The 11230-nt window shown below is 39.8% G+C and overlaps 1 protein-coding gene across 3 annotated transcripts in view; it reads right to left on the bottom strand.

The window, feature by feature from the left end:
• Nucleotides 1-10447, bottom strand: part of ASXL2 (ASXL transcriptional regulator 2) — a 132036-nt gene extending 121589 nt beyond the window's left edge. For 2 of the 3 annotated variants that reach the window (XM_061211262.1, XM_061211261.1), the window contains exon 1: nucleotides 10142-10447. In XM_061211262.1, the coding sequence (XP_061067245.1) occupies nucleotides 10142-10198 (57 nt within the window). In that variant the 5' untranslated portion in view covers nucleotides 10199-10447. The remainder of the gene's footprint in view (nucleotides 1-10141) is intronic. The other variant, XM_061211263.1, reaches the window with a different exon arrangement.
• Between the last annotated feature and the right edge of the window lie 783 nt (nucleotides 10448-11230).

Raw genomic sequence — 11230 nt, forward strand, 5'->3', positions numbered from 1 at the left:
AAAAGGTATACCCCCATCCATCCTTCTAATTCAAGAGAGCCTCACTCTAACCCTTATAATCTCGCCATAGCTAGATTCTTCAGCTCTCTACAATACACCCCACAAATGGCCCAAAACACAGATGTTATTGCCTGCATAAAAACTCTCTACAACTCCTAGAATAAAAATATTTGTCCGCCCAATTTGTACAACTCACAACATTTTAGCCCCAGCTTACCTTTTCTGGCCTTTTCTTTTACTACACTTCACAATACTCAAAGGTAAATAGCACGCATAAAACATATGCTGCATTTTTTCAGCCTTTCTTCTGCCTGGAATACCCTTATCCATATTCACCCCTGAATACCCAGGTCAAACCCTCCCTGAGACCAACCTTACCATGTTCCCTCCTCCACCAAATTTCAGTAATACTTTCAGTTTGCTATTATACAGCCTCAACAACACAAATTTATTTTTTGATTATATTTTATTATAAAAGGTGAAAACAATACAAAGTTATCTCACAGTTCTCTACGTCAGGATTCTGGGCATGGGTTAACAGGGTCTTCTGCTTAGGGTCTCACTGAGCTGAAACTGAAGTGACAGCTGGGACTGTGAACTTATCTGAGGCTTGGGCTTGTATTCTTTTCCAAGCTTACCACGAAGCTTACTTGTTGGCAGCTTTTAGTCCCTTTCTGTTTTCTTGCTGACTTTTGGCCAGGAGCCATTCAGCAACCAGAGGCTGCCTGCCATTCCTTGCCACATGCCCTTCTCCACAGCAATTCACAAAGTGTAAGTCAAGAGAGTGAGATTTGGGGCAGAATCTCCTAAAGCATGAGATGGATCTTTCAGTGGGTTCCCAAACTTGTCCATAGCTAGTTTAGGTCTCTGTGTGATTCCACACTGACCTTGGGAAACAAGTGGCAAATGGGGTCCCTGAGGTTAGAAGGCTTTTCATTAGAACGGTTTCAAACCTCTGCACCCATCTGCTAAGAAATAACATCTTCACAATATTTAGATTTCCCATTCAGAAACATAAAATGATCTACATTTACTAATTTTTCAGTAATATTAACAAACAGTGCTTACAACATACTAGGCATTGTACAAAGAACTTTTCACACATTCTAGCCTAATCACCTAACACTCCAAATGGTAAATTCTATTATTATCTCTATTTTACAATTTGGGGAAATTGAGAACGCTTAATGTAAATCCCTACAACTCCAAATGTGGCTCTTAGACCAAACCACCAGCATCACCTATGAACTTGTTACAAATGCAGACTCTCTGGCTACACTGCAGACCTACTGAATAATAATCTACATTATAATAAGCTCCCCAGATGATTCTTTTACACATTAATGTTTGAGCACTGGTTTAAATAACTTGTTCAAGCTGACACAATAAACTCAATAAATTAAAGAGCCAAGATCAGATCCAGATTGTTAAGGTTATTCCCAAGTTGCTATTAAAAATAGTCCTGGGACTTCCCTGGTGGTCCAGTGGTTAAGACTCTGCGCTACCAATGCAGGGGGCACGGGTTCGAACCCTGTCGGGGAACTAAGGTCCCTCAGGCTGCACGGCTCAGCCAAAAAAATAGTCCTATATTCCTCATTATGTCTTTCATAGGTGATTAATGATATACATGAAAAGTATTCTTCTATTATCTTTATCTTGTAATCCATCTCTTTTTGACATCTTCTTTCTCCCTCTCTCCCTCTCCCCCACACACAAACAATGTAAAAGAGAAAACCTTTCCTAAAATATCAACCCATTTCATGGGTACCATCCATTTAAACTTACAAAATTTGTCAGAACCACTCAAATCATATAGGAAACTAATCACTATACATAAATAGCGACACATTTAAATTTTTATGTTACTTTTAAAATAAGTCACTAACACCATTAAGCACTTTATTTGAAACTGAATATGGCTAAACCAGCTACTGAATAATTCAGACATCAGTGGGTTAAAGATTCAAGACGATTTGGGCCATCCCAAGCTGTGAACGCCAATGAAAGTCCATTCTAAATGTAGTATCAACTGCTAAATGTCAGCAGCCAAAGAATTTTCAAATGAAAAGTCTTTGAAAACATAATTTTTCACTAAAAGATAGATCAAATTACTGAGAAGACGCTATAATTAATAAGGTTTACAATGTCCCTTGATGCCCAGGACTAAGTACATCTGTATTTACCATTAACCTATTTTAGTTTTTGTCAAGCAAGGTCAGAAGTAAGAATTATCACAGAAACTTCCCTATGTCCAAATGTAATTCAAAAGGGTCTTGGGAGGCAAATACCTTGGTGTGTCTTGAAATAACTTTCTTTCTTTCTTTTTTTCACAAAAAAGATATTCAACCGGTTTTCCTGGCAAACAATACTTAATATAGTTGACTAATTTTACTCAAACTGTGCTCTCTTGAATGTGAGAACAGTGTCTTCTCTTTTATCTCCAATAAAAAAAGGTGAACAAAGATTTAGCACTCATGTACAAGAAAGCAAGTTAAGCTCTGCAGGTAGAAACACTTAAAAGTCTCTGCCTTCAAGGAGCACAGACTTACTAACATATATAAACTGAATTTCCTCCTACTTGTCCACAATAAAATATGTATTTTATTTGGGGAAAGATATACCTTCACGGCTAACCATTTTCTTTAAAAGCACTCAACTTATAATCTTTGAGAAAGCTTTTCTTAATAGGACTCAAAACCTAGAAAAGCATGAAAGGTAAAGACTAGTAAATTTATTTACATTAACAGAAAAAATGTCAGGCTTCCTTGATGGCGCGGTGGTTAAGAATCCGCCTGCCAATGCAGGGGACACGGGTTCGAGCCCTGGTCCAGGAAGATCCCACATGCCGCAGAGCAACTAAGCCTCTGTGCCACAACTACTGAGCCTGCGCTCTAGAGCTCGCGAGCCACAACTACTGAAGCCCACACACTTAGAGCCCGTGCTCTGCAACAAGAGAAGCCACGACAATGAGAAGCCCGTGCACCGCAACGAAGAGTAGCCCCCGATCGCCGCAACTAGAGAAAGCCCGCGCAGCAACAAAGACCCAACACAGCCATAAATAAATAAATAAATAAATAAATATTTTTAAAAACATAAAAAATGTCTGGCAGAATAAAAAAAAACCTGCATAAATCAAGTCAAAAGCCAAAAATGGGAAACAGATCTGTGACACATATGACAAAGGGCCAGTTTCCTTAACCTACAAAGCACTCTTAGAAATTAGTATAAAAACGACCAGGAAGCAAAAAAAAAAAGTGCAAAAGATCTGAATAGACAAGTTTACTGAAAAATATACAAACAATAAGCGTAGGAAGCTTATTGTTTAGTGGCTATAATAGTAGCCACTAAACAAATGTGGCTATTTAAGCTTAAATGAATTAAAATTAAATAAAATTCAAAATTCAGTTCCTTAGTCAAACTAGCCACATTTCAAGTGCTCAATGGCCACATGTGACTAGTGGCTAGTGGCTAGTGCACTGGACAGCACAGATATAGAACATTTCCATCAAGTTCTACTGAACAAAATAACAAAAGAAATGCTTTGTTAATATATCAAAATGGCAAAGAGTAAAGACTGATAGATTTCTTGGATAACAGAGAAAAGTGGGAAAAAACAAGAACCTTCAAAATTTTGGAGGGGAATATAAACTGCCACTAACTCAAGTTCACAAACTCTTTATCTTAACTATTCCATTCACACAAATGTACATACACATACGCCCAGATATATATACTGAAGTATCTGTTACAAAAGGGGGAAAAAAAACTATAAATGACTATTTTAAATGATGGTACATCTAAAAACAATGGAATATTAAGAAATCATTAAGAAGAATGAAACATACATAAGTAGCGGCATTAAAAGGCATTCTTGACATTCATAAAGAATGCAAATTGAAGAACTGTATATAAAATAGATAGGTATACATGTTTATACATATTTCTACAAACAAGTTTAAAAGTCCAAAAAGCTGTATTCAAACTATCAACTATAACTATAGTTAATTTGTTTGATAACTAAATTATTTTCAATATCTGCGTATGCAGACTTTCACTTAATCCCTATTTTCAGTACAGTGACTCATCCAAGACTAACTCTCTACACACTGCTGTTCTACTTTTTTTAAAATAACGAGCCTATATAACTGTAACAGTAACTCAATTTAAACACTATTGTTTTTAAGTCATATCTAAAGAGTTCTAAAACTAAGTATATTCAATAACCTTTTTAAAAACATGATAAATCAAACTGTACTAAAAATACTAAATTGCACAATACTACAATACTATAAACTATGAGGATGACCTCTATGAGGTATGGAAAGAAACAAAACAGAACTAGAGGGGCATTCAGAGGCTTTTGTAAAAAGGACAAAGATAGCAGGTTTTAACAAACCTTACTGATCAGTTCCCTGTAGTTATATCTTCCACACACAGTGGCCTCCTTCCAGACAGCTTTTGTAGTGAAAATATAATGCCCTTTCACCGACAGCAAAATTGCACAGCCTTTTAAAAGTAGATTTTGTGGATGAGGAAACAGCAAGGACTTCTGCAAATCTGACATCATTTTCTCAGCTCCTGTCATAATTCTAGGAGATGCAGCAGCAGCACCTCTCACAGAAATATGTGTTCAAAAAAGATTTTTTTCCCCTTCCTTTTCCTTAGTTTCTGGGCTTTCAAGACAGGATCATGAGAACAGGACAGAAGGAAAGATGAACCGAAAATAATACAAAATTCAAGAGCAAAACACAGGGGAACTTTACTTCAACATTAAGGTAAGAATGAAAATCGCTCAAGCAAAGAATGTTACATCAAATCACTGAGCACAGACAGACTTGCAGATAGCAATTTCATAAATGTATCTCTTATAAGTTTATGTCAATTATACCTCAATAAAGCTGAAATTAAAAACAATGTAGGGGCTCCCCTGGTGGCGCAGTGGTTAAGAGTCTGCCTGCCAATGCAGGGGACACGGGTTCGATCCCTGGTCCGGGAAGATCCCACATGCTGCTGAGCAACTAAGCCCGTGCGCCACAACTACTGAGCTTGCGCTCTTGAGCCTGCAAGCCACAACTACTGAGCCCACGTGCCACAACTACTGAAGCCCACGCGCCTAGAGCCCATGCTCCACAACAAAAGAAGCCACCCCAATGAGAAGTCCTCACACCACAACGAAGAGTAGCCTCCACTCGCCGCAACTAGAGAAAGTCCGTGGGCAGCAACGAAGACCCAATGCAGCCATAAATAAATAAATAAATAAATAAACAAACAAACAACATTACAAAAGAACAGATTTAATATGTTTTTCCAAGATGCACACTCTCTCCTGGAGATTCTAATACAACTATAAATATAATACAAATACAGACATACAAGGACTCTGGCCTAGTCAATATAGATCCAAGAAGATATTACCAGGCCCGGCCATACTCCTAGCAGAAGAAAATTACTCATGGTAAAGATTAAGAGTACTGAAAATTTCTAAGTTAATACGTCTGTTTTTTCTAAAGTGTATTTTCAGATGTTTTTCTTTCTAATCATCACATATATTTTATCATTTTACTTTTAAGTAATTCTTTTCTGTTTTCAATACTTCCTCCATAAAAGTAATTAGCATATGAGAGTTACTCCTTTAATAGAAACTTTCTATTTTCCAACTTACTCCCTAAAGTTAAATGACTTTAGGTAAATAACATAAATAAAAACCTATGTACTTTCAAAATAGTATTAACCACTAAGTGAAGTCTACATAGAAATACAAACATAAAAACAAACCACTTTTTCTTCAGTCTACAAATCACATGCTAAAGATCTGCTGTGCTCCTGATCTCTAACACCCACACTTCACTTATACTTTGACCACTCCACTCCCCAAAGATACACAAAGGTACCTCTAGTGCAATCTCTAAGGTCTGCCTCTCTGCCCCTTGCATCTGCAATCACAACAAACTTGTCCTAAAAGGACATGTTTCCCTTTTAATGCTGCCCTAGTTGTGGTGGGTGACAAGGGAAAAATCAGAAAGAAAATGGTATCAAGATTATACTATTTTGAAAGCTCTGCTTTGCAAAAACAGCTAAATTCCTCAGGGATGTCACCAAATGTTTACATGACACAATGTTTTGTTTTGTTTTTTTAAAAAGAATGAGCAGAACTTTGAACATAGTTCTAAAGTCAATGTAACGGTTCTCAATACCTCTGGCTTACTACAAATTTTTCCATTTAAATTGCACCAAACACTGTACTACAGATCTCTCATCCAAATCACTTCATCACCACCATCACTGCCACCTTTAAAATTTAAAACATGTAATGGGAGTTCCCTGGTGGCCTAGTGGTTAGGATTCCAGGATTTCACTGCCATGGCCCGGGTTCAGTCCCTGGTTGGGAAACTGAGATCCTGCAAGCCGTGGGGCGCGGCCAAAAATAAAAAAATAATAATAATAAAATGTAAAACATGTAAGACTGTTAATTAAATACTTGAATAATGCTTTTTATAACTAGTGTACTTATATGAGACAAATATAAGATCAGTAGGGACACAATCCAGTGTAGTGAATGTGAATGAGCATTCAAGTTCAGTTGAATCTCAACCCCATTATTTCTCTGTCTGGTGTCCTTAGTTATTGGAACCAGTCTACACTCTACATTTAATCAGCCTTTTGGCATAATTTTATAATTATATAATAATTATGAACCTTATTTTGCTTTTTCAGATTGTTCATAGCAATCTTATATCAATTTGTATAGCTCTCTCACATACACACAACACCCCAAATCACGTATGTACATATACATATATATTACTGAATGAAGAATTTTATTTATCTGTTGCTATATCATTGGTCAGGAATACAACCCCATTTTAATAATGCTCCCTAAAACAGGATAGCTCTACAATGCAGGTACCAAGAACACAATGAAATAAGAAGCAGATACTGCCTATACTCAGTAAATAATTTTAATATATCCTTTCTGAAACTGTTCCTAGAACATCTGACCTTAATGCCTATGAAATAAGTTTAAGACTTACTTCTCCTGGTCCTCTTGATCTTATAAATATAGAGTTTCCTAATTTAGGTCAAAGTTAAACTTTCCATTTGTCAAACCACTAATTTTCTGATCTCATTATTCTGCATCTGAAAATATTAAAAGATTTACTTTTGTCTATTCCTTTCACATTTACTTCTACCTATTCCTCCTACAAACAGAAACCTTTTCAACACTGAGGTTTACTTTAATCCTTCACTTTATAGATGGTAAAACAAACAAAAAAGAGTAGAGTGTTCCAGAATGGCCATCATCAAAAAATCTACAAACGATAAATGCTGGAGAGAGTGTGGAGAAAAGGGAACCCTCTTGCACTGTTGGTGGGAATGTAAATCGATACAGCCACTATGGAGAACAGTCTGGAGGTTCCTTAAAAAACTAAAAATAGAACTACCATATGACCCAGCACCCACTACTGGGCATATACCCTGAGAAAACCATAATTCAAAAAGAGACATGTACCCCAATGTTCATTACAGCACTATTTACAATAGCCAGGACATGGAAGCAACCTAAGTGTCCATCGACAGATGAATGGATAAAGAAGATGCGGCACATATATACAATGGAATATTACTCAGCCATAAAAAGAAACGAAACTGAGTTATTTGTAGTGAGGTGGATGGACCTAGACTCTGTCATACAGAGTAAAGTAAGTCAGAAAGAGAAAAACAAATACTGTATGCTAACACATATATACGGAAACTAAAAAAAAAAAAGTGGTTCTGATGAACCCAGGGGCAGGACAGGAATAAAGACTCAGACATAGAGAATGGACTTGAGGACACGGGGAGGGGGAGGGGGAGGGGGAAGGGTAAGCTGGGATGAAGTGAGAGAGTGGCATGGACATATATACACTACCAAGTGTAAAATAGATAGCTAGTGGGAAGCAGCTGCCTAGCACAGGGAGATCAGCTCGGTGCTTTGTGACCTCTAGAGGGGTGGGATAGAGAGAGTGGGAGGGAGGGGATATGCGGATATATGTATACATATAGCTAATTCACTTTGTTATACAGCAGAAGTTAACGCAACATTGTAAAGCAATTATACTCCAATAAAGATGTTAAAAAAAAAAAAAGAAAGAAAAAAAAGAGTAGAGTGTTTTCTAGATTTTGGCTACTAGAAAAAAGAAAAAAAGTTTTAGTGTCACCATTCTCTTTCTAAAATTCATTTTTATTTAGACTGAAGTCTTATACATTTGCCAGAATCAAATAAAAATACCAAGCCACTAATATACTAATCCCTTCAGAACTCAGAGCTCTATTGAATAAACTAGTCTTTACATCTTTTAAGTACTTTCACATAACTAGTTAAGGCTTGAAATGTTCATTATAAATGAGCAAATATACTAATTTATTATAGGAAAATCTAAACAGTAAATGCAAATTTTTCCTGTCACAATCTCCCAATGATTATTTTATCCAAAGAGATAATTCAAAAAGTACTCATGACATTCTAAAGACTTAAAATTAATTAACATAATTAGAGTTGGGATCTGCTTACCTATAAATAAAATTTACCATCCTTCCTTAAACAAAAGAGGCCCTGAGGTAGTACTAATCAAGTAGAACAAAGTAAAATAGTCTTTTGTGAAGGACCAATTTCCCCACCACCCAAAAAAACTATTTCTAGAGTTTTTTCTTTAGAGGGAAACGACCAGCAGTCACAATTATGAAGATATATTGTTAAGTGAAAACACTCAACAAATAAAATGTGCTTTTATTTATTCACTAACTTTTTTTCACAGTTCCAACTAAAACACATACAAGTTGAAGACTCATCAACCCCCTAACACAAAACATTTACAAAACAAATGCACAAGGTTTACAAAACAAATGTGTAAGACTGAATAAACAATAGGACCCAGATTGCGGGAAATAAATAAAAAAGACTGGACGGTAATATACCAAATGTTAACAGAGCTCTGAGGAGTGAAATACATGATTTATTTCCTTCTTTATACTAAAAATCTATAATTTTCCCACAGTGAACATTTATTACTTTTATATTCAGAAAACTCCCCTTTAAAAAATAAAACACAACACATAATAAAGGTTCATTTAGAAGGGCTCTCCATGTTGTGTAAGTATTACCGACATGATTCACCATTAAAGATAATGCCTCCAGTCCTTCTCACTTCCCAACACTAAAATGCTGTTTTATATCCTATTACTTTTCTGCTGTACCCTCAAAGATGGAATAAACCTTACTTTTCCAAACCTTTCATTTCCACATAGTGGACGCTTTTAACTTTTTCATAAAACATAACTTCTCATTCATCCTCAATATTCTATTTTTTTAAACCTACCTTTAAATTTCGTTATAATAAATTTAGAAGGGGAAAAAAAGATGGTTTTATGCACTAATTACAACTTCGTGAGGCCACCATCACTTTAGCTACGGAAAAGTCAAGGCCGGGTAAACTACAGGTCCCACCATGCATTGCTGCCTTGTTCAGAGTAGGTCTCTACGGAAACAGAAAAAAAAAATTCTACAAGTCCCACCTGTTACTTCGTTTCTAAACACCTCCTGCACTTTCAGCTCCAACAACAAACGCAAAACAAGAGCCTCGTGACCTCCGGCCTGATCCGGGAGCCCAGACAGGCAAGGGGCCCGGGGTCAGGCGGCGTGTCTGCTACAGCGGGTCAATTCTACCCAGCTCCAGCGCTCCCCTCTTCTTTCCGGGGCTGGGTACACGCACAAGCCTTCTCCTATCTGCATCCAATGGGGGCTCTTCAGCCACACAAGGGAGAAGAACCGGTTACTGTGCAAGCCCAAGAGACTTCCCCATGCCGGGGCGGGGGCTACCACAGAGTGGGGGCGAGAACGTCGTGACCCCGAGAGGCAGCTTCAAAACACCAAGAGGACTCGTCGCAGACGCAGGGAGAAGCCACAGCCCCGCGGCGACCCTCTTACGCCGGGCGCCTCCATTCCCACAGGGACCACAAACCCGACACTAACCTCCGCCCTCGCCGCGCGGTTTTGTGCCCCCTCAGCCGGGTCGCAGGGCCACTGACCTCCCTTCCCCTGCAACCGGCGGGCGGCGAGGGAACGAAATCCTCCCGGCCTTCACGTCCGCTCCCTCCTCCTTACCGTCTTGGCGGCCTCCGCCCAGGTCCTGCCCTTCTTCCTACGGCCCTTTTCCCTCATGTCGGGTCTTGAACTGACTGGGAGGCTCCCGTGTCCGGGCTGCGGCCGCCCTCCCTGCTTGCTCTGCCCTGCGCTGTTTTTCCCGCGGTGCCGGGAAAGATGGGAGAAAGGGGAAGTCAGGCCGGAGGAGCACCCAAGCAGAGGAAGCGGCGGGGGTGGTGCGCGGGGGGCGGTCTATGGGGCGGCCGGTCCTCCTGCTGCCGTTACCACTGCTACCGCCGCTGCCATATTGGGTCCTTACTGTACAGGCAGCCGCTACGGTCATGTGACCGCTCCCGCGCGGCCGTCACTACTGTACGCAGCCGGCCGCGCGAACGAGCGCGCGCGCGCCCCCGCCTCCCGCGCGGGGATGCCGGGAGAGCGAGCCGGCCAGCCGCCGCGCCTGGCCACTCCCCCGCCCTCCGCGCTCCGCCTCGCCTAGAGAGCATGCGCATCGGGGAGGTCCGACGCTACGCTGCGTCGGGCGTCTTGCGCTCTTGCCTACACCGAAAACCTGCCTGCGGAAGCGGAACTTGATCCGGCCCGGAAGGTTTATTGAGTGCATTCTGACCGCGTGCGGGGCGCCGCGGGGGCTATCGAGACGGGGAAGACTCGGGCTGTTCCCTCTAGGGGCGACCCTTCCAACTATGACCTTCAACAAGCCTCGAACTTTCATTTTTTATTTGTCCACGTTCATTTTTAGAAAGGTTATCTTTTTGAAGATTTACAACAATTTTCGTCCACTTTTTTTTACCCCATTTGATAGATGAAGCAATTTGAGATTGAGTGACGCCAAACTCACGAGTCTAGAATATGGTGACGCCAAAAATCAAACTACGAGCTCAGAGTCCTTTCCGTCTCTCCAGAATGCCTCTCAGTCTTAGGTGACCTTTATTTTAAGGCCACCAGTAACTACATTCACGCTTTTACATGCGAATGTCTCATCAAGGACACAAATGATGTCTTTTATCTTGGTGAGCTCGCTCCCTGGCACAGTGCCTGTACATATCAGGCGCCCAGTAAATATTTGCTGAATGATTCAGCTGTATCTGT

The sequence above is a fragment of the Eubalaena glacialis genome, chromosome 14 (genome assembly GCF_028564815.1).
Source record: "Eubalaena glacialis isolate mEubGla1 chromosome 14, mEubGla1.1.hap2.+ XY, whole genome shotgun sequence".
Lineage (NCBI taxonomy): Eukaryota > Metazoa > Chordata > Mammalia > Artiodactyla > Balaenidae > Eubalaena > Eubalaena glacialis.